At 32.8% G+C, this 25,342-nt stretch overlaps 3 protein-coding genes and 1 pseudogene across 3 annotated transcripts; 3 read left to right on the top strand and 1 right to left on the bottom strand.

Annotated features, from left to right (window-relative positions):
• Nucleotides 1-2,239: 2,239 nt before the first annotated feature.
• LOC120117270 (putative glycerol-3-phosphate transporter 1) lies at nt 2,240-4,096 on the bottom strand. Its single transcript, XM_039137567.1, has 2 exons — nt 3,110-4,096; nt 2,240-3,022 (listed from the first exon to the last, which is right to left on the bottom strand). Exons 1-2 carry the CDS (start codon nt 4,080-4,082, stop codon nt 2,469-2,471), a joined length of 1,527 nt encoding a protein of 508 aa, XP_038993498.1. The 5' UTR covers nt 4,083-4,096; the 3' UTR covers nt 2,240-2,468.
• Nucleotides 4,097-4,932: 836 nt separating this feature from the next.
• LOC120117271 (peroxisomal membrane protein 11B-like) lies at nt 4,933-5,629 on the top strand. The gene is given in 2 exon segments (XM_039137568.1): nt 4,933-4,995; nt 4,997-5,629. Coding segments are annotated over 2 exon segments (696 nt in total).
• A 2,508-nt stretch (nt 5,630-8,137) lies between these two features.
• LOC120117112 lies at nt 8,138-8,840 on the top strand. The gene is made up of 2 exons (XM_039137446.1): nt 8,138-8,456; nt 8,533-8,840. Exons 1-2 carry the CDS (start codon nt 8,148-8,150, stop codon nt 8,719-8,721), a joined length of 498 nt encoding a protein of 165 aa, XP_038993377.1. The 5' UTR covers nt 8,138-8,147; the 3' UTR covers nt 8,722-8,840.
• Nucleotides 8,841-12,507: 3,667 nt separating this feature from the next.
• Nucleotides 12,508-20,463, top strand: LOC120117134 (annotated as a pseudogene).
• The last annotated feature ends 4,879 nt before the right edge of the window (nt 20,464-25,342 follow it).

The following is a 25,342-nucleotide window of genomic DNA, read 5'->3' as shown; positions in this document are numbered from 1 at the left end:
GACGTAATTTTCCCCCACCACAGACAAAACACGTGGGTCAAAAGCTTTCGGTTAGATCAGGCACCAAAACCTTATCATTTCGGTGAGGGTATAAAAGTTATTCCATATTTTCCTTTTCTCCTTCTAATTTTCTACTTTCTTTCATTTTTGTTCTCTCCCTCTCTTCTTTATTTTCTCTCATATCTCGCCAGAGATATCGGTCGGCCAGCCTTGTCATCTTTCTTCGCTCTGTACCGTCATCGCCGACCATCGTACCGATCGCAACCTACAGCTGTCGTTAATCATCAAATTTTACCAGAAACACTATCTCGTCCCCTGATTTCAATTTCGAGTATGATTTCATTAGAAAATGTCCAGAATTTGCTGATTTAAAGCCAGATGCCCGAGCTTCTCTTCGCCGATCTGCCCAAATCCATTTTTGGATATTCATGGATTTCGGATATGTTGCTTTCCTCCTCGAGGGTGGCTTCCTCACCATTCGAATATGGAGGATATCGTGGCGCTTTGGGTGGTTTGAATGAGTTGGGTCCTTGAAGAGCTTTCGAGAATCTGTTACACGAGGAAGATTAACACTTTCAGAGGATTATGTTATCTGGAAAGAAAAGAATATTTTTAACATAAAAAAGAATATATATATATATATATATATATCAATATGATAATAAAAAATAATAATAAATTAAAATATGGATAAAAACACATGAATCCTTGAAGCTGACACTGCCAAAAGAAAGAAAAAAAAATATGTAAGTGAAAATAAAAATGAAAATAATAAATAAAAGAATAAAAATAATTAACAATTAACATTTAGCGAAATAAAAATGTAACTTTTTCCCGCAAGAGACAAAACATGCTGGTCAAAAGCTCCAGTCGGAATCAGGCGTGGGTTAACATAATGAGAAACAAAACGACACCGTTTTAATAAGGGTATAAAAATATTTTTACTCTTTTTTTTTTTCTACTTTATTTAATTTTTGCTCTGTCTCTCTTCTTTATTTTATCTTATATCTCTCTAGAGATGCCTGACCGACCAGTCTTTCTGTCGTTCCTCATCGTGCATTATCATTGTCGATCACCGTATTAACTATCACATGCGACGGTTATTAATCATTAAATTTTATCAAAAATATCGTCTCGATCTCTTGATTTCTATTTCGGGGATTTTCATCATAAAATGTCTCAAATCCATCTTATTTTAAGTCAAACACTTGACATGAACCGACTTACCTCAATGGTTAAAAGAATTGTTATTGTTCTTAAAAATCATGGGTTCGCATACCAATTGTTAAATAGTTGAGAATATTTAGAACATATATTACTTTATAATCATCTTAACTTAATAAAAAAATCAAATGCTTGCCGTTAGATCTTCATGGATTTTGTATATGTTGCTCTCCTTGCCGATGTTAGTAAAGAATACAATAAAAATCTCGATGGTACTACAAGTTAAAATTAGAGTCATAATTAATAAAAAAAATGTGAAAAATATTGATAACGTTTAATTAAATAGTTATTTTGACATTTATTTTTTAAGCATTTTGGATCTAGGTGTTCGCTTTGGGGCAAAAGACTACTAACGTTGGACTAAATAGTCATTTTAGTTCTTATTCATTTTTTGGAACATTTTGACCCCTCAAATTTTATTTTCAAACAAAAGAGTCTTTATTTTATAGCGTTAATCGTTTGTTGACTAATGATTTCTATCAACAGAGAGACTTTTTTGTCCCAAATTAAATGTTTCGATCAAAATATTCTAAGAAAATAGAAACCAAAATGACTATTTAATCGAACTTTGATAACATTTTTATCATGTACACCTACTTTGAAAATTTTATTTTTTGAAAATTAAAAATTTCAAAATACTTATCAATCATAACATCAATAATAGTGTCAATGAGCGTTGACACAAGTGATTGAGATTCAAAAATTTGAGTTTGTAAGGTCAAGTTTGAATCTTATCGTTGCTCTTAGTGAACAATCTGTAAAATTTTATATAAATCTCAATTGACTATTAAGTATGCCTGACCCTAAATTGGGAGAGTCACCTTACCTAAACTTTCTTATAAAAAAAACAGCAATAATAGCGATATTAAACTAGCAAGATACATACAACACCAAATTTGACCAACGTGACGAAATGGTTCAATTGGAACAATATTTTAATTCAAAAATACAATTAAAAATTAATTTAAAATTTAATCACATTCATACGGCAAGCATAAAAGCGAAAGAAAAATTCTGAATAAGCAACATTGTTGAATGATGCTGTCTTAAATCAATATAATGTAGCATACAAAATGTACATACAGATTGATGTTTCTTCTATCTTCGTCTTCTCCAATGGAGCAAAGGAGAAATAATTTCATGGTAATCAAAACTAGGAGGAGAAGGCTACAAAATCTTCCCCTTTCCCCTTCATCTTATAACTATAGCAAAGAAAAATATGTAAAACGCACAATTTATGTGCATCATACATCCAGTTCTGGAGCTTGAGATCCTCCGTGTGACCTCGAATCAGAAATCCTCGCCGTCACCTCAGCCACCACGAGCCTTGTCAACAGCAGCCCTGCAACTAATGCAGCCCCCATGAGCATAGTAAAAACTGAATTCCAGCTCTTGGCAGAGATGTAACCGGTTAACAATGGTCCAATTGCTGCACCAACAGAACCTGTTCCATCTATGATTGCTGTCACAGTCGCCAATGCCTTGGAGTTTCCTCTTAATGAACTGTGTGTTCCAAGGTCTGCTGATACGGCTGTTGTTATGAGAGCATAGGGTCCGTTCACGAACATTCCGCAGATGAACATCAGAGCTACGTTCATCGCCAATGAAATGTGTCCGTAACTACGGTAGAAAAACAGAGAAGGGATGGCGCAATACATGAAAGTTGCTGCAGTTATGGCTCTGGCATCTAGCCGGTCCGAAATGTGTCCGGCTAAGATCCCTCCAAGCACCCCTCCGACGTCGAAAAATGTCGATAAGTTTCCAGCCGTCTCATTGGATAAATAGTTACCCTCAATTGCTGCAAGATTGAACAATAAAACTAATGACTTTTACGCAATTTTGCATAGTGTAAGTGATTCCTATCGCATTGTATGTGTGTGTATACCTGTATGGCTAATGTAGTATGGAAGCCAATAGAGAAAGGTGTAAGCGACCAATTTGGCAAAGAAGAGACAGAAAGCAAAAGGAGCAACCCCAGGGATTTTCCATGCATCAATGAACCCTACAGGTTGTTCCTTAAGCTCAGTATCCGAGCCCAAGAGAGGCTCGGATACTCCCTCCCCGTTCTTCCTAAGAGAATCCACTTCATCTTCGTTTTTATCGGCTCCGACCGATTCGGGACTAACAGGCAGAAAAAGGAAAACCAGTAAGCCGATGAATGCCATTTGCAAACCAGGCACAATAAAGGACCAACCCCATCCATAGCTCAACAATGCTGAAGCAATCAAAGAACCAGTAATCCCAACAGATGTGTGAGCATTCCATATCCCCATGATCAACCCTCTCTTCTTCTTCCCAAACCATTCACCAACAACCGACACAACCGAAGGCCATCCAGTCGATTGAAACAACCCAGCAAGCATTTGGACGATCAGGAAGTAGTAAAAGCTATGGATTTCAGCCCAGTAACCAATACCAAATAGCGAACTAAACAAGCCAGTTCCAACCATTCCCACTGTCAAAAAGACCCTCAAGTTGGTTCTATCACCAATGTGTCCTGAGAAGAACATCCCAAAAGCATAGACCGCGAGAAACGCCACATCGAGTTGGCCGAGCAAGGTCATCCCATCGGATCCATTAAATGGTGCCCAACCATCTCCTACAACTTGTGGTGCGCTACTAACGTATGTTATCCTCCATGGGAAGAACTTCAAGCCTAGATCAGATGATTGGGGATCAAGAACACTCTTGACAATGCTGGTGGTTTTCCTTGTCGCGTGATAGCTGGTGTAGGCGAAGAATGTTACGATCAAGACGATGGCTTGATGAGTTTCATAGGAAAGCTTCGTTTTTTTAATGTATTCCAAGAATCGGATTCCGAGAGGCTTGCTGTAACTTGTGTCAGCCGGTGAACCCATGTATTTCGATTTCCCTGATAAACCAAATCAAACACATAAAGATGTAAAACTCGACAGATACATGAACAAAATATACAAGCGAAAGGATCATTAATTACCTCACCAGACTGTTTTAGCTTTAAGCCTTGGGGAAATGATTGAGAATGTGCAAGATATTACTGTGAATTTTATAATGGAAAGTGCTGATGGTGTAGAAGAAAGGCATATTCGCATATCCAAGGAAGAATATTTCTCATGGTAGGCATACATCCGTCTGTTCTCTCTCTCTGAGTCGGCGTTGTGGGACCCCCAACTGTCTGAGTATAGGCGGAGATGACGTGGCATGAGTGTGGACCATGTGTTAAAGGAAGGGCCTGTTGTTTCTATGGGCTGACTGTTAGAGCTCCCTCCATATGATTATCAACAACTGGGAGTGTTACTGTTGGGTGAACCCAAACTCAAAGCACACACATGTCCAAAATTTTCAAAATAAAAGTTTATTTTGGATCCTTTCCAAAAATTATGTATGCACGCACTAGAAAGTTAATCGATTAATGTACGTTTGCATGGTGTGATGGATACATATATAGCACTATTTTACCGCTTTCTTCGGGCATTACAAATGGCTTATCCTACATATATGGTAGATAATACATATTAACATATGAAGAAGAAATTTGTCCACATGACATCCCAAATTGCTATCCATATTAAAAGACAAAAAAAACTACTGGATGTTAGGAACTTGACCACAAACCAAATCCCCTCCCAAAATCCTGCGGCTCTCACTTTTCTTTAATTTACCCAAAACAATGAGCTCTTCACTGAGTTCATCGTCTAAATTCTGCGTCCGTCTCTTACTCGAACAAAAATGAACGACTCAGTAGACAAGCTGGTCATCTTTCTGGCCAAGCGAGATGGCATCGACAAGCTGGGTGAAGACGTTCCAATACGTCTCCAAGCTTGTTAACTGGCAAGTGGAAGCCACTCACCCTGACCTCGCCACCAGGTTCAAGCAATGGGAGGTTGCCTCTGGTCTTAGCCGAAAAGCCTTTAGAACCGGCAGGTTCCTCACCGGTTTCAATGCCTTGAGAAGGAACCCTGGTTCAACCCCAAGTTTCAAGCTCCTAGCAGTGCTTGCTAATGCCGGAGAGATGGTCTATTTCTTCTTCGACCACTTCCTTTGGCTCTCGAGAATCGGGACGCTTGATGCTAAGTTGGCTAAGAGGATGAGCTTCATCTCTGCCTTTGGTGAGGCATTTGGGTATGTTTTCTTCATTGTTTCGGATTTGATTGTCATGAAACAAGGGGTCGAGGCAGAGAGGAAGTTCATTGCTTTGAAAGAAGAAGAAGATGATGATGAAGATTCAAAGGAAGCAAAGCAGAAGATAAGGAAGATAAGAGGCGATAGAGTGATGAGGTTGATGGCAGTGGCAGCGAATGTTGCCGATTTGATAATTGCACTTGCAGAGATCGAGCCCAACCCTTTCTGCAACCATCCTCTGTCTCTTGGTGTCAGTGGCTTGGTCTCTGCATGGGCCGGTTGGTACCGAAATTGGCCCTCCTAAGGTGTCATCGTATCCCTTAAGACTTTAAATCTTTATATAGTGTAAATATTTTTTTTATATTTTCTGTTGGAGTTAATTCTGTACTATATAAAATTTTATAATTTTGCATCCCTTCAACTTCTACTTTAGCTTACTAAATTCACACATACTAAGATAAAATCATGCATATGTTATTACTCGTAGAATACATTAATCTACTGGAAAAAATGATGAACAAGATCTTTATTAGATGGAAACCTATCAATACAACTTTGCTTTGTTGTTATTTCCAAGATTTCACTATAAGATGTTCATTTTTTATTTGCATAATGTTGAAATTAGTCTTCTTGCATTTATTAAAATAATCATTTTGAATTCTATTCTTTTTTAAAGTATTTTGAATCTTATTATTTCATTTTACGATAAAAATACTTCTAATGTTTAATTGAATAGTCACTTTAGCCCATATTTTTTTCATGCATGGGCCAGTAGACCGTTGGTATAGAAACTAGCCCTCGTAGACCGGAATAGATCGAGGGGGTGTTGAGGTACGATCATATCCCTGGAAATTTTAAATCCTTACATAGTTTAAGTGTTTTTTTACAGTTTTTTATTGATGATCTAATTTTACATTCTTTGAATTTTTAATATAACTTGTTAAATTTTTGCATTTAATATAAAATCTTAAGTAAGTTTTTATTCATATAACACATTATTCTACCCAAACCAAAAAGGGTGAACATTGTCTTCATTATTAGATGGAAATTTATCTTATATACCTTTGCTTTGCCGTAACTTCCAAGATTTCACTCTGAGATCTCCATTTCCCACTTATATATGCTTGTTTTTTTGGAAGCTATGTTTTGCATTGCGATTCATTTAATTGATGTACAATATCCAACGTGACGGTCTAATAAATTGAACTTAATCGAATTAAAATATAAATAATTTTCAATTGTTTATCGAATTATAAACGATAAGGGCCCCGAGAGAAAAATAATTCATCCAATAATTGTCTGTTTTGCTTGCTCAAAAGTGCCAAAAGCCTGAAAATTTTAAAACTCTAGTCCCTGTTATTATATCTGTGGTCTGCACTTACTACCTCAGCGTATCATTTCCCCTAATTTCACTCTTCCTATTATCTATAAAAATAAAATAATGTAAGATAATGAATATTTTAAAATTTTAAGTTATTCAAGTCGGTACGAATTTTGGTTTTGGTTTTCGAGTTGAGATTTAGTAATTTAATAAACTAAATTTTACAATTTAGTCGTTGGTTTTTTTATTTATTCTACTTCTCTTTCATTTCAAATCTATTTTTTTTTTATCAAATTTGAACTAAATTATCCTAAAACATTTTAGAATACCTACATAGTTTCAATTCCTCTTTTTGAAAACTAATTTTCTGTTTTTAGATTTAATCTCACTACTTTGCATGATTTTCTCTCTCTTTTCAGTTACCCCTTTGTTTTAAGTCTATTTTTACTAAATTTAAATGGCACACTCCACTAACACTATATAATACCCAAATTCATTTTTTTTGCAATTTCGTCCTATTTTATTCAATAGGATCCTTTGGTTAACTTTTTATAAATTTGTTAACTCTTATTAATAATTTGTCCTAGAAATGTCTTATTTAAAAAATAACATTATAAATATATTTAACCGATTTAGATGTTATTTGATTTAGTAAACAACATCATAAATCTTACTTACACGTGAAAGCGAAATTATGGGGGGTCTTGGAAGGTTTAAAACATGCCTGGAATATGGGAGCGTGTCGTGTCATACTCGAAGTCGATAATAGAGAAATCTTCCGGAATTTAAACCAAGTTGTGTCAAAACCAGTTTCACCAACCATTTTACAGCACATCCAGGAGCTGCTAAACAGACAATGATAATCTCGTTTTCTTTGGTTAATCGAACAAAGAATAGAGTTACTGATTTTATGACGAAGATAACCCACATCGATGATTTTGGGGGTCAAAGTTTATCAACACCCCCGGTGGCTGTAGAGCTGATACTCAGTAAAGAATGTTTAGGAATTAATAGCTAGAATGTTTTATGTCCTTATTTCACCAAATAAAATGAATATATATATATATATATATATATAAATATATGAATATCTTATATGATTAGAGAGTTATTTAAATTTAAGAAATATGTATCATAATATTATAGATAATTATAATTAAATTTAAAGAGGAACTTGAACATCCCGACTCAATTCGACTCAATCTGAACAAAATTTAATTAAAGTTCCAATTATAAAATAAGACTCGTCAACTCGACTAACTTGAATTTTTTTACTCAACTCGACTTGCTCGAATATTCACTCCTACTATTAACATTATACAAACGGAGGACCGGAATATGCCTAATAAAAATATAAGGAAAAATCAGATATTAGAGCACAATGAAGGGACCTAAATCATAATTTAACCTTGGTTTCACTCTAAGCAAATGCAGTCAAAAGTTAAAAGTTCAAAAAAACCTTTTCCAGCTACCAACTTCCCACACCAACTAGTTTCAGTGAATGGAGAGACAACGTTCATATAATGGAAGAAGAAACGCAAATGAAAACCCCAAAAAAACTTCACAATATACACTCCAGCGCTCTTCATCTCTGCCGCCGCTCGCTAGAGCTCCTCCGCCTCCGCCTCCAAATGAACTCAAACTAGCCGCAATGGCCGTCGATTTGAACGTACGGCTGAGATCCGCCGACATGCCTCTCGCGATGCAAGAGCGAGCTATAAGGAGAGCTAGAGCTCTACTCGACGACAACCCAGATAATGCCAAGCGACCCACTCCCAATCCTACGCGTCTCGCTATGTGCCTTAAGAAGGTAACCTCAAATTTTGCCTTTTTTTCGGAGTGATTTTCGAGTTGGAGATTTTGAAAGAAACTTTTTTCTGATTTAGGAATTCGATGCGCTGTACGGACCGGCGTGGCATTGCATCGTTGGGAAGAGTTTTGGGTCGTTTGTGACGCACGCCGGTGGAGGGTTTTTGTACTTCTCGGTGGACAAGTTTTGTTTTCTTCTCTTCAAGACGGAGGTTCGTCCGCTTGTTAAACCTCCTTCCTTGCTTAGATTGAAAATTAATAATTAAAATGCCTAATGTTGTGGGTAGACATAGAAATTTCAATCTGTTCTTCCAATTTAATCTTTGTTTTTGATCAAATCATTTGGGCTTTCACGTAATTTTAATGTAAGCATGGGTTTCTTGGATGCTTTCTTCATCTTCCTCAGTTTGTGCATTAAAATCGAATTTGTTTACAGAAATTATGGGTTCCTAAATTATATTAGTTCTATTGGGAAAATGTTTGAATTTTAAATTTATTATTAATATTCAATTAAATAATCATTTTTATAAAAGTTCATTTAAGTTTTGATGACGTAATAAAATATTATGTTAGTAAAAATAATTAATAATCAAATGATAACTTGAACCCAAGATTAAAGGTTATAACATATAAGGTTACAATTTAACCACTAAAAGATTTATTAATTAATCGAGAGATTAAGAATGTTTATGTTATCTCAATTTATGTAAGTTTGAATCTCAATATTTGTTTTGAAAATATAATATCTTTTTACTTGAAAATAATTTAATCATTCGATCAATTATTGGATCTCGATAACTTAATTTCATTGATTTTAAAATTAGGAGTGACTCAAAGTATAATATAATCATAAAACTTAACTTAATTAATTTTAAAATTAATAAAGATTTAAAGTATAATTTAATCATAAAAATTGGAGATGAAACTTGATTTTATTGATTTTAAAATTAGCAGTGACTTAAATTACAATTTACCCACAGAACTTGGCAGGTCATGGCCAACCACCATAATTGTATCTCCACCGGATAATTTGAATTATATGTAGCGGTAGCCGGTAATATTTGTGTATTATATTAATTTGTTCTTTATTCTGAGTAGTATTATATATTTATATCAACTCACTTGCATGTATTTTATCATTTTTATGATAGATGTACATTTGATTAATATTTATCATAAAATTTTAACTAGTTGTGTTTGTTTTTTTTTTATTAATTATTTGTTTTATTAATTATTTTTTGGTGTATTATTAGTGAAAGAAGTTTTTACATTTTTTTATCGTGCATTTTACCATTTAGTTTTTATGGGTAAAGTACACAAATGGTCCCTTATTATAAGGGCTACTTTGTTGAGTCTCCCAACTATTAAAATTATAAAATGGTCCCTGATTATAGGACGTTATTTTGTTGAGTTCCCCAACTATTAAAAGTTAAAAAATGATCACTCGGTTATGCATATGTTCCAAGCTTGTCTTTTTTCGTTAAAAAATTAGTGGTCATCTGAGTTGGACGTTAACCTATTGATAAAGATATGATAAAATTTGATCACATAACCTTTTGAGTTGTATTTTGCAAGTTGAGTTTATGTTTATATTATGTGGTCGAGTTAGTGCTTGAAACATTATGTCGTCGAGCCAGTACTTGAAAGCAACGACGTTGTTAGTAGACATCATTAAAATATGATTTTTATTATATCACAGTTAGCAGATTTACGGTCAATTTAGACGACCGTCAACTTCTTAACGGAAAATGACAAGTTTGGAACATATAAATAGTCGAGTGACCATTTTGTAACTTTTAATATTCGAATGATTTAACAAAACAACGCCCTATAATGAGACGACAATTTCGTTAATTTTAATAATCAAGACACTTAATAAAACAACCTATTATATTTCGAATGATTATTATATTTTAATAATCTAGCTATTTATATATCTTTTTATTGCCAGTGGTTATGGCCGTTGATCACTAGGTTTTTTTCCTTTTCTTTCTTTTTCGTATTCTTTTTTAGACTTTATCATAATATTATTGTGTTTTTATTTTATTTATTTGAGTTGTATTTTTTAATTAGTAAGTCTCTTTTTATATGGAAATCATAGATGATTCTATCTTTCTCATGTAGTACGTTTTTTTTCTAGGATTAGATTTAATATAACCTTTTTAATTAATGCCTATTTAGTTACTTTGCTGATTTGTTCCTATTTTAGAATTTTATATTAGTTCTCTTTTTATTGATAAATATTTGTAATCACTAAAAATAAGTTATAATTAATTATAATAAAATCTATTTGTCAACATGTCACATTGATATGTGTATTTTTTATGTTAGTGTAAATAATATTCATGTTTTAACGTGATTGAGATATTTGTATCCATAATTTTTATAAGTAATTTGGTTGGGGTTTTAACTGTTTCATCATATCGTCATATTTTATTTTATTTTCATGGTTAGTTTGTACACTTTGATAATTTTATATATATATATATATATATATATATATATATGATTAATGTTATTGAATATACACTAGTTTTACAAACTTTTCTTGTAACTATCATCAAGTCATCTCAGTGGTGAAAGAAAATATTATTCTTCTTAAAGGTCATGAGTTTGAATAGTTGTATCTGTCGGGTGTATCTGACTCGATATTGACCCGAATCTAAATCTAACTAATCTGGTATTAACCTGACCAAAAAATCAACCAATTCGATATTGATCTGAATCGAAAAACAACCGATCCAATAATCACTCGACCCAAAAATTAACCCACCCGAAAAATTGATGAACATGATACTCGACTCGACCTGATTCACTATACACCTGAACTAAATGCGAATCGACTCGAATAAAATTAAACAAAATATAATTTAGACTCGAAATGATCCAAATTAAACCCGATTCAAATGACTTGTTTGTCACCTCTATTGACCAGCTGGATTAAAATGACTATAAGTGTCCTTCTTCGGTTTTTTTTTATATAATTCTTAAATTAATTACACTGGCTATGATGTTTATAAAAAATCCATTACCAGTAACCCCTATGATTATCCTTTTTCAAATAAATTAAAAAGATATTTATCACAATTTTAATGGTACTTGTAAAAACCTTTTTTTCTCGTTCACCGTATATTAGATAATTATCCTAGTAAACCAATGATACTTAAATATTATATGACGTGTAGAGTTATTATCATAATGAACCTCTACAAATAATATATATGTATAATATATTTTAAACTTTAATTGATTATTTTTAATCTAATATGGTTTTAGATTCAAACATATAATTAAGTATAAAATTAGGCTATTTAAATTTAAAAATATTTATACATTTATGTATTGATAATATTTTAAATTATTTTTATATTTTCCAGTCCACAAATTCAACTTCAATAAATTTTATCCCTATTCAAATTTAAATTCATACTTTTAAAATTCTTCTAAGTTATAGATAATATAATGTATTTAGATTCTTTTTCAAAAAAAATAAAATATGTGTATCGTGTTAATTCTTAAAAAAATATTTAGAGGAAAATTTAATTAATTAATCATTGGTATCCGATCTATTGATCGACTAATTCACATTAGGTACTGCAGAGTCGAGGACTATCCTCCTAACCCAGTTTGCTCCATTTACAAACGCCAGAGTTTGAACCTTTGACCTTGCTTAAGGAATCTAGTGTCTCATCCCACTAGATCAACTGGTCGTTGGTAAGAAAAAAATTAATTTAAAAATATTTTTTCCTCATATAATGAAATATATAAATTTAAACCGACTATTTATGTATATAAAAACAAATATATGAATGGCATAAAAATAAAATGATAGATGAAGCATAGGCATTAAAACGTTGTAGTTTGGGTAGGACCCAGTGTCAATAATATGAAGTTGCAGCCAAAGTCAACTCTAGGTCAACAATAGTTATCCAGTTCCCCCAATGGACTAGAACTCTTCTTTAGCTATATCAATTGAACCTCTGATTCTCAATCTATCTATTCTCCTCCTCAAATTTCCCTCTCTCCCGATCTCGCTCTTATTTTTCACATCTATGGACAGAGGAATCCCCAGCCACGACGTATCTTATGAAGGCACTGGCTGCGGCGGTGGCGGCGGAAGCCAATATATAACGCAATCTTACTCTTTGTTTCCGGTATCCGACTCTTTCTACCTCTCGTCGTCGAATCGCGGAACAATCGGAGACGTATTTTTTGGGACCGACGATATAAAGGACACGAGAGATTTAGCTTTCAAGGAGGATGTTCTGGAGAGTTATCGTAGAGAAACCGTCATGAAATCGTTGAGGCGGCGGTCGAAGAAAGAATCGATGTCGAATATCGGGTGCGTGGAGTTCTTGAAAATTCTATTACGATATTGCTGCAGATGTATTCTGTGATTAATTTTTAGGTGAAAATCTTGATGAATTCATGATTAGTTTGAATTAATTTTTCAAAAACAATGATGAAAATTCAATTCTTTTGGTGATTGAGAACGCAGTTTAGATGGTGGAGTTTTAGAACAGCACGATACCAGAGTTTCTTCCACATACTCCTACCCCATTCTATTTTGGCTTCATTTAATTATTAATTATTTTTTCCATTTTATCTCATATCATTCAGAACTGAGCTGGCATTTTATTTAATATTATTCAATCATATTCCAAAATTGTTTCGGCCGCTCAAGCTTCACATTTTTATTAATATTATATTTTTATTTTATTTAAATTATAGACCGTTAAGTTTTATTTTTTTTCACGTTAACTATATAATAAAAAGTTTTAATTTGAAAATTATTTAATAAATCTAACATTGAATATTTATAGACTATTTCAATTTTTAAGACGATAATGCATATTATCATCTTATTATTGAATTAGAAATATCAAACTTGAAAAGTGAGAATAAGTAATACTACTTGATTGTTGCATCAAGTTAAGCAACTATTACACGATACAAAATTCTAGAAAAAGGAGATATAAATTATATTTGGTGATGTAAATCTTAATGGTAAATGAATTATTTTTATAGAATAATAATTTCGATAATAAAGGAATTGTTGTTATAGAATTATTGTTATTCTTTAAAATCTTGATTTCGAATACTATAAATGTCGAATGTATGAGCGTTTAATATCAAATGATCAATAATTATTTTTTAAATAAATATTATCTTATATTTACTCTAGATTAATAAAACAAAAAAATTTTAAAGCTGATTGAATCTAGCACTTGGTTGTGAATTAACATTTGATTGCTATATCAATTTAAGAAATTGTTATATGGTGGACAACAACATTATTTAAATTAAATCGTGGTTGAATTTAATTATATATTTAGATTAACTATAAAAAATTAATGAATAATAGAAAATAATGTTAAAATATTTTTTTATATTTTATATTTAATAGTTTTATGGTAGTATTTAATGATTAAGTTTTGATTTTTCTTGAAATGTTTTTTTATAATACAAAATAATCTTATATCGATCTAAGAATAAGACAAATATAATGATTGAGTTCATTAATATGATAATTTTAATGATTTTTAGTTTAGTATGGATCTAAGAATAAGACAAAGAAATTAATATAATATTATAATAATTTTAAGGGTATTGGCTAATTAATGGGTTTTTGTTTTTCTTCAAATGTTTCTTTTTTGCTTTTACAATATAAATAATTTTATATCGATTTAAGAGTAAGAAAAAATTTAAATTATTTTGAATTGTACCAAAGTCTACCAGCAACGAGTTCAAGTAACTAGTTTTATGTTTTTGTTGTTTTGATTAATTATATATATATATATATATTAACATTTTAAAATTCGAGATTTTGGACCAATCGTCTACTGACACGTCTCTTACTTTCGGAAAATCACTTTTTAATATGATAATTACATGTATTTTCAATAAATAGCACTTGAACAGATAAAACAAGATATAAAAAGTTATCAAATATGACCCTTCAGTATACATAAAATAAATCATCTTAAGTCAATTATCTATCTTATAATTTTACGTTCAAATAAAAAAAAAATCTTTTAAAAATATAATATTTCATTCGTATCATCAACAATGATGAGTTATCTTTTACTCTTCAACATGAGTAAATTTACTTTTTTTGGAGAGGTTAGTTTTTTTTTCTTTCACAAAATTGAAAATACCTGAAAATTCTTTTATACATGATTTATAGGTCAGCCGGAATTTTATTTGATTATACTATTTATAACAAATTTTCTTGTAGCCTATGAGTTGTTGATTTTAAAAAAAAAAGTTATATAAATTAATTAAATTATTTTTATTTTCATTGATGGAATATAATTTAGTTGAGATTCTTATATGCAGATAGTTTTAAAATTAAATTGGATAAGTATGTTATCTTGCATGATTGGTTCATAGATAAGTCAAATTATAATAACAATTTATCACCAAACAAATAAATTAAGCAATCAACTTAGCCGTCCAAAGAGTCGGTTGCCGGGCAATGATACTAGCAATTATGTTAGTTTATTCCAATATTAATATAATAAAGGGATATGTTTTAAGTGCAGACTTAAGCTCTCTCTGATAAAAAATTATCTTTATTATTTTAAATTAAGTTTGGTTTACGGAGTTTTTATTTTATATCCTACGAAAATTTAATATAATGATGGATAGATGGATGAAGATATCCCCTCTTGATTATTATCGAGTTCATTGGTTAACTCTGTACGACTCAACATCCAACCAGGAACATACAAAAAATTTTATGCTAGAGAGCAAACTTTTAAAATGTTAGAAGGGGATGAACTAAGACTAAAATATTTTTTAATAAAAAAACACATTAAAACAAATCCACTTTTGATACTATTTGTATTTAAATCACTGGCTTAAATCCAATTTTTAAATTAAAAAAAAGTAATAAAGGGATAAATCTAAAAAAAATATACATTGATTATGTTAAATATATAATAGTATTCATAATTTTTAATTTAATGTAACTTTATAAACAAAAATAAAATTTTAATTCAAAATTTACATACCACTTTGTATTTCTTATCTATTTGATACTATTTTTCATCGAATCATTTAAAACTTATTTTATTAAACTAAAAACAAATAAATTTAAATTGTTTCCAAAGTGATATATATATATATATATATGTATTAAATCATTTTCACACCAATATAATATCTTATGGATCAAACATTGAACAAGATATGTTTAATTTACATTTATTAAAGCTCGTTCAATAAATTATATAAAAATTATCTATTTTATATTTTCATACAATAAATATTTTTGTACTTTTTGTCTAGTTATTCTTATATATATTATATAAAATATGATTCCAAAACTAATGAACCTTAAAGACTTGCATAAACCTGGGTTTAATTCACTTGCTTCACGTTGAAAGCTTAAGAATTTCTTCTCTCAAATCGGATGAAGGAGATATTGTGGATAATGAAGTGGGAATGAGGGACTTAGCTCGAGAATATTTTCAAAATGTGTTTGCATCAGCTCCTCGTCGATCGATGATAGAATTTTGGAAGGCATTGATCCTTGCATCACGAAAGATGTAAACAACTTTCTGGATCGACAGTTCACAATGGAAGAGGTTGACAGTGCGGTCGAATCTTTGTGTCCGCTAAAGGCTTCGGGTGAAGATGGCCTTGGTGCTCTTTTTTATCAATGTTTTTGGCACTTTATAGGATCGGAGGTGTCAGATTATTGCATTGATCTTATCTATGGACGAGCTGATATGCAATTGATCAATCATACTCATATTGTAAATATTTCGAAAGTTGCCACACCAAGTAAATTAAATTAGTTTCGTCCAATCAATTTATGTACTGTACTTAAAATTATATCAAAGATTTTGGTAAATAGGATGCAAGATTAACTTGACGTTTACATTGATGAAGCGTAAAGTGTGTTTGTCCAAAGTAATTTGACATTGATTGTCAGTGCCAAGTCCCATCTGCAACAGTCTGTCCTTGGTGGGAAATCTTCCTAGTACAACCATCCTAGCAATGACAGTATACTTGGAAAGAGGGTGAGGTAACCAAACTACTCAATGCCAAGGAACTTTAGATGGTCTTTTGTTGGCATGAATCTCTTCGAATTAGGAGGAATTAGAATATAATTACACCACTTTCACATGTTTGGTTCAAATTTTCTAAGGGAATTAAAATCTCTCGTGGCTTCAACTTTCCATCAAATGAGGGAAAGTGAATTCGATCAAAAAATGGATGGAATTTAATTCTCTTGTTGGAGGGAATTGAAATTTGACCATACTACCATCATCAATCTTTTGGTAACTTATTCATATATTGAATAAAAATATTTTTTTTTATTTCAGGTGAAACTTTATTTTGGTCGGGTCGGGTCAGTTTTTTTAAGTGTGATATTCGGATCGGGTCGAGTTCTGGTTTAGGGTGAAAAATACCCGACCCGAAAATATATATAATTTTACCTTATATATTTAGGAATAATTACAATAATACGCATCTATATATAATTTTTTTTCAATTAAGTCACTTTTTTTATTGAATAAAAATATATTTTTATTATTTCGGGTCGGGTCGGATTTCTAATTCATATATTCGGGTCGGGTCGGGTGAAACTTTATTTTGTTCAGGTCGGTCGGGTTTTTTAAGTGTGATATTCGGGTCGGGTCGGGTTTTTTTAAGTGTGATATTCGGGTTGGGTCGGGTCAGGTTCGGGTTTACGGTGAAAAAACCGGATCCGACCCGAAACAAATATATAATTTTACCTTATATATTTAGGAATAATTATAATAATACCCCTCTATATATAATTTTTTTTTAATTAAGTCAATGTTTTTATTGAATAAAAATAATTTTTATAATTTATTGAAATGAATAATCAATAAATAAAATGAAAATTTAATATTTTTTAATTTTTTATAATATATTACTACATGTAAGTTGTAAAATAAACTAAAATAAAGTAAAAAAAAACAAGAATGACAATTTTATCATTTTACATTATTGAAATCAAATTCATCTGACATGTCTGCGAACCAAACGTAATATGGAATTGGATTCCAATTCCATTTCTTGTCAACCAAACAAAATATGAAATTAGATTTCAATTCCTGACAGATTCCAATTCCTGACAGATTCCAATTCCTGACAGATTCTAATTCCTTCATAGATTCCAATTCCCTAAAAAACATTCAAGCGAACCAAACGTCATCTTAGTACCTTTAACCCCAATCTCTGTCCAGATCCACCAAACTTTAACCTTCCCCAATTAATCGACATAAGCAAAAAAAAAAAAATAGAACCTCTCCCTTAGCTTCAACAACCTCTTAAAATTTCAACTGACATTAACCTTGCCATCCACATTCTAAAAATCTGTTCCCTTACAGACATAAGTTTTCAATCACGCCACCTAGAATGAATCCTCACCATCTAGGATACTCTTTATCAACTTGAACAAACAAGCATTCTTCTAACACTGAATATCCTTAAACCTGAGATCTCACTCTGACTTTAAAGATCATATATGTCTCCAACTTATTCGAGCATTCAGCCCATTTAAAAAAATGGCACACAACTGATCAATCGTATTTATAATAGCCCGAGGAAGCACCAAATATCTACACCAATAATTTGTAATGCTAAACAAAACCATCTTGATAAACTAAAGCCTATCAACTTAAGTAAGGTGTTTGCTCGACCAATTCCTTAATCTAATTTTAATTTTATCGATTAGAGTAGAACGATCCTTCTTTATCAACTTCATTGTAATCAGAGGAATACCTAAATATCTAATTCGCAAATGCCCAAGTTGGAAGCTTGAAATGCTCTAAATAGTGTACCTTCGATCTTCTGAATCCAGACACAAACAATTCACTTTTAGCCGCATTAAGCTGAAGTTCATATATCCCATAGAATTGATCTAGGCACTCTTCACCCCAATGACGTAAGCAAGTAAGCTTTTCTGAAAAATGAAATTTTAATTTGTAACTTTTGAAGATCGAGACAACACATAATTTAACAAGGTATCAATTCTGGATGTCAAGGGGTTACTATAACTATCTTTGAGAGTCGATTTTTCAACTCAACTTTTTCTCTGGTTTAAACTTAAACCTTTATAATTATCTTTTTCAAAATATTCTTTTAAAGGTTATTTTATAGATGTTTGATCATACCTAGTCTATAATGATTGATGATGACTTTATTTTTTTCAAAATACAAGTGATTTTGAGGAACAATATTTTTGAATTTTTTTCTTTCAAAAATAGTGTTATAATAGTGAGTTAATGAGATTGTAGTAATAAATAACTATCATGGTAAATAATTAGTTATAAAAAATGTTTTTTTGATAAAATAATTTAAAAATAAAATTTATTTTAAAATTTATTTTTTGCTCCTCATATTAATATTTAAAATAAAAATTAATGTTTTTTCTTATAATAATATATATGGGATCAAATTGAGCCCAAACCCAAACGAAGCTAAAATTGAGTGAAACCCACAAACGTAACGGGTAGCCCAAGCCGCTTCATCAAATCAAATCAAATCAACATAACGGTATAAACCGTCACCAAATACGGCAACGCAGCTTTGATTCTTATATAAACTTTTTTTTAATAAGAATCAAAGGTTGTCAAATTATATTCATCAAAAAAAGAGAGCAGACAAATTGTTACAATTAACCGTACAAAATAATTAGATCAACTCCTATTCAATACACAATTACCTATTTACACCATCCAATTTCATGTAACATCTATACAATTTAATTCTAATAGCATTCTTAATTCTATTGACAATCGTATCAGTCGAACGAGACAACCTGTAAATTACCTATGATTACGATCTTCTCAAATGAAGTACACAAAAAAAAGTCCAAGTTAATTTAATAATATGCACCAAAATAGACCTACTTTTTATTTAGATTTGTTATCACCCAACAAAGAGAATCCTCCCATCAAAACAGCTCATGTCTCAAACCACAAGAGTGTAAAACAGCACCCCAAACTTTCCTCACATAGGAACAATCTGAACAGAGATGATTCCGAGATGCGACCCCAATGCCACACACAGACATCATCAATAATGATACCAAACCGAACAAGCCTATCCTTGTTAGGCAATCTATCAAGAATGACCATCTTTATAAACGTTCAAACGCAAAACAAATCGGAATTATCTTTCATTTGTAATAAAAAGAATTTGTAATCTTCTTCTTGGCTATCGAAGATGCTGCAGCGTCCTTCACTTCCCGTTTCAAGCAATCAGTTACCGCCGGTGCCCTCAGGCCTATCTTGAGGAGTTCATTTCCACATTCTTTTAAGTGTTTGCAGTTGTTGGTTCCGCCATGGCTTCACGTTAGTGCTTTTAATGGCTGTTTCTTTTTTTAAAAACCTTCTTCAAGTTGTTGTTTTTTCACCAGGGAGATTGACGTCGGACTCCGCAACGGGTCCGTCGAGTCTGGTGTTAGTCGCCACGCCTTCGCGCTGTCGTTGACGGTGTACATGGCGGTAAACGCTTCAGGTGGACATGTGAACCCGGCCGTCACCTTCGGGATGGCGCTCGGTGGTCTTATAAGTGTCTCAACGGCATTGTTTTACTGGGTTTCTCAAATGTCGGCCTCCGTCATGGCTTGTCTTTTGTTGAAGGCCACCACCGTCTCTCAGGTACAAAGAAAAACGAAGCCAACGTTCCGATATATACAATAGCAAGTGAAATGACGGAGTTCGGAGCATCGATGGTGGAAGGGGTGGTGTCATTCGGTTTAGTGTACTCGGTTTACGCCGATAGTGACCCGAGGAACAGTCCGTTGAGGAGCATTGGACCGGTGGTATTAGGAGTTATGGCAGGAGCCATGGTGCTGGCGGCAGGGCCATTCTCGGGAGGGTCGATGAACCCTGCATTAGCGTTTGGGTCGGCGGTGGTTGCAGGTCGGTTCAAGAACCAGGCGGTTTACTGGGTTGGTCCGTTGATTGGAGCGGCGGTTGCTGGGCTTGTGTATGACAATGTTTGAAGAGTGAATTCAGGAGGAGCAACTGGACTTTAACTCTTCTTTTTGTTTTGTAGTAATTTTATGTAGTTAGTATTAATGGATCATGTGCCTCTCTTTGCTTATATATATTTTTCAGTACCACTATCAATCATCCATTTTAAGTGGTAGGCTGAATATTTATAATTATTTAATCAAAAATAATATATATATATAGTAAATAATAAATGTAAATTTCAATTTTGAAAAACAATTTACACCATAAATTTTAAAGAATGATATACATAATACATAAAGGAGATATGTTTAGAGGGGTTCAAATTTTACATAATGTGAGATTATATTGTGTAACATTTTAAATCTGATTTTAAATATACAAATCTTATACAACGTGAGATTATATTGTGTAATATTATAAACCTAATTTAAAATATAAAGTCTCACATACAATTCATAAAAATGACTCATAATTTTTCAAAATCAAATAGATAAAGGTTTATTAATTACTAAAATATACATATTAACACAATTTGTAAAAGTGGATCATTGTGTATACACAATTATACAAAATATTGATAATAAACAATATAAGTTTATAAACTTTAAATCACTTAGAGTCCTACAATAATACGTATATAACTAAAGTGAATAAGTATATATTTTAAGATAATGATTGTTGAGACTCCTTTGAAGATGTGGTGCCCTAACTCACATCATTAGCATAAAATAAGCTTAGTTTCTAAGGCCATCAAACAAATATACTCTCTAAGGTTCATCAAGCAAGCATAGCAATTAAATCCCGTTAAACAAGCATGAGCTCTAAGTCCCTTCCATTAGACATCTTCTCAAGCCTGGTAATCTATATTTGCTACTAAGACCTACATATTGCTCCTAACATCCATTGACACTTATGACCACCTAGGTATATGTTATAGAATAAGAGAAAAGAGTAGATTCAAGAAAAGAATTTAGAGAAGATAGATAGTAGAAAAGGAATTCATCATTCATTGCATAATGAAAATTGTGATTACACATCAGTTTTATTTAGTTACAGGCTATACAGAGAATCTAACAATGCCAGCTGGCATTCTCTGCTAACAAACTTCCTAACAGACTGATATTTCATTCCTTAGTTATTGCAGGAACTGGGCCGTCCTGGTTGGGCCACTCCACCTTACTCTGGATCTCTTCAGCCGTCTTCAACCCATCAGGTAATCCTCGAGCTTCAATTCCCTCTTTCATTTCAATTCCCAAATTGCTCTCCATAATCTCTAACCCTCGTTCCTCTCTTCCCAATTCCTCTTCACTCATTCGATTGCTCTCCATAATCCTTAACCCTCTTTTCTCTCTCCTCATATCCTCTTCACTCATTCGTTATTCCTCTTCTCCTCTGACTTCTCCTCCGACTCTAACAATACCCACCCCACGAGATGAGCCTTGTCCCCAAGGATCAAAATCATAAAACTGCCCCCTGAGAACCGAATAGTCCTCCCATGTATCATTCAAGGCATCTAGATTCGTCCATCGAACCAAAAGTTGAGTTACTGGTCGATTGTTTCGATTTATTATATGTCTTCCTATAATCTTCAAAGGTTTAATACTGAACTGTCATTCCTCATCAACTGCAGGAGGGTTTGTGGCAGCAGTGGAAGAGTCCCCGATGAACTTCTTCAAGAGACTCACATGGAACATTGGGTGAAGCTTCGAAGAATTCGGTAAGTCCAAATGATAAGCCACCTCTCCAATTCTTTCCAGAATTGTATATGGACCATAATAGTTGGATGCTAACTTGAGGTTTTTTCGTAGAGCAATTGAGGTTTGCCTATAAGGTTGTAGCTTCAGGTAAACCCTATCTCCAATAGAAAAACCCTTTATGACCTTCTCTTATCTGCCTGTTGCTTCATACGATTACTGGCAAATTCTAACTGCTGTTTCACCAATTGTCTAATCTGCTCTCTATTTGTGACAATATCTTGTACTGATTGCAATGTAGTATCAGTAAACCAAACCATAATAGGTGGTTTATAGCCATATAAAGCTTGAAATGGAGTAAGCTTAATAGCAGTATGATAAGTGGTATTGAACCACCACTCTGCCTGAGATAGCCATTTAGCCCATTTCTTAGGTTGATAGAAACAAAAACCCCTTAAATACTGCTCCAAACATTGATTAACTCGTTCTGTTTGACCATCTGTTTCCGGATGGTAAGCAGTGCTAAAAACTGTCTGAGTGCCCAACTGCTTCATCAGTTCCTTCTAAAAAGAACTGGTAAAAGTCTTATCTCTGTCTGAGATGGCCATCTTAGGTTGGCCATGTAACTTGTAAACATTATCTAGATACAATTTAGCAATATCAGCTGCTGAATGGGGATGAGATATGGCCAAAAAATGACTATACTTTGTAAATTTATCCACTATAACCAAGATGCAATTCTTCTTGAATGAGGGAGGTAGTCCTTCTATGAAATCCATAGTGATGACTTCCCAAGCCTGATTAGGAATAGGTAAAGGTTGTAATAGACCAGGTTTAGGAATATGCTCCACCTTTGTTTCTTGACAAACTGTGCAACCTCTCACATAAGTAGTAACCATAGCTTTAAGTTTAGGCCAATAAAAATTAGACCTAACTCTGTAATAAGTAGCCTGAATTCCTGAATGACCACCTTGTGGAGAGTCATGCAAGGTTTGAATAATCTTCAACCTAAGATTTCTGTGAGCCCCAATATAGACCATTCCATTATATCTAAGAACAGCATTAGAAAATTTCTAGTTACTGTCTACAGTAGGATTTATAGCCAGAATTGAAATCCAATTCTGAGCTAAAGTATCACCTTGATAACTGTCCTCCACCTCCTGCACCCAAGTAGGAATTAAAACTATCACTCCTAAAGTAAAACACTGAGCTTGGTCTTCCCATCTTCTAGATAAAGCATCAGCAACAACATTTAATTTTCCCTTTCTATACTGTATAGTATAGTCCAGCCCCAATAGCTTTGTTAATCCCTTCTTCTGAATAGTGGTAGTCAATTTCTGTTCCAACAAAAACTTTAAAGGCTCATGATTAGTTTTAATAACAAAGGGTCCATTCTCCAAAGAATGCCTCCACTTAGAAACAACCAAGAGAATAGTAAGATATTCTCTTTCATAAATAGACAGTGTTGAATGTCTAGGACTTAGAGCCTTACTCATATAAGCAATAGGCCTTCCTTCCTGTGATAGAACAGCCCCAACACCCCCAGAACTTGCATCTGTTTCCAAGTAAAAAATCTTAGAAAAATCAGGCAATGCTAAAACTGGAGTAGAACACATAGCTCTTTTAAGGTCTTCAAAAGCAATGGAAGCCTCATAATTCCACTGAAACCCATTATTCTTTAAGAGTTATGTTAAAGGTCTACTAATAATACCATAATGTCTGATAAACCTCCTGTAATACCCTGTCAATCCAAGAAATCCTCTCAAAGATTTAATGGTCTTAGGTCTTGGCCAAGTCTGCATTGCTTCTACCTTGGTAGGGTCAGTAGATACCCCTGCAGCAAAAATTATGTGACCTAAATATTCCACCTGATGTTGTCCAAAAAAACACTTGGACAATTTTGAAAATAATTTATTAACTTGCAAAACTTCCAAAACTAGTTGCAAATGCCTCATATGATCCTACATACTACTACTGTAAACCAAAATGTCATCAAAGAAGACCAAAACAAATTTCCTAAGGAAATAATTAAATAAATCATTCATAAGAGCCTGAAATGTAACAGAAGCATTAATAAGGTCAAAAGGCATCACCTTAAATTCATAATGGCCTTGATGTGTTCGGAAGACTGTCTTATAAATATATTCTGGTTTGATTCTAATCTGCCAGTATCCAGACCTCAAATCAATCTTAGAAAAATAGAGTGCCCCATGCAACTCATCCAATAAATCCTCCACTATAGGAATAGGAAATTTATCCTTAATTGTCATGATATTTAAATGTCTATAATCCACACAAAATCTCCAAGTGCCATCCTTCTTTTTAATAAGAAGGCAGGGTGATGCAAATGGACTTTTACTAGGCTGAATAACAGAAGAGGAAATCATACTAGCAATATGTTTTTCTACCTCAACTTTCTGATTATGAGGAAACCTATAGGGTCTAAGATTAACAGGTGTAGCAGTAGGATTTAGAGGAATAGCATGATTATGAGTCCTCTGAGGTGGTAATCCTTCTGGTTCAGCAAAAACAATGCTATACTTGTCCAATAATTGTTTTATTTCAGTAGGAATAGGATGAGAATTCCCTGACATAGTCAATAAAACAATGTGACCCATAATATCTGAATCCCAAGCAGTCATTTTAAGTAAGGTAGCCCCTGAAATCTATTGTAATTCTGATGAAGGTTGTTGGCCTTGAATACATATTTTTTCTCCTTGATGATCAAAACTCAAGGTCATATTATTGAAATCCATCAATATAGGGCTAAACAATTTCATCCAATCAACTCCCAACACCATATCACTACCACCCAAATTAAGTAATCTGAAATCATGTACAAATGTGTGTCCCTGCATTTGCCATTCTACTTTGTTGCATCTAGCAGAACTGAATAATTGTTGTCCATTAGCTACAGTGATAGCCAAAGGATAAGGGGTTGTAATTTGTATACCAGCATCAGCCCATTTTGGAGTCAAAAAACTATGTGGACTCCCACTGTCAATTAAGATATTCAATGATCTGTCCTGAATATATCCTTGAATTCTCAATGTAGTATGTTCAATAGAGCCTGTAATCGTATTCATAGAAATTTCTAAAGTTTCCTCTTCTTCTTGTGAAGATTGTTCTGAATCAGTAGGAAAATTTCTAATGAATTTTCAGACTCCTCAGTAATCATATTCAACTGTCTGTTCTTACATTGGTGACCTGGAATAAATTTATCA

Source organism: Hibiscus syriacus, unplaced genomic scaffold (genome assembly GCF_006381635.1).
Source record: "Hibiscus syriacus cultivar Baekdansim isolate YM2019G1 unplaced genomic scaffold, ASM638163v2 tig00110319_pilon, whole genome shotgun sequence".
NCBI lineage: Eukaryota > Viridiplantae > Streptophyta > Magnoliopsida > Malvales > Malvaceae > Hibiscus > Hibiscus syriacus.
Note: the sequence above shows the minus strand (reverse complement) of the source record. Positions and strands in the feature narration are given on the sequence as shown.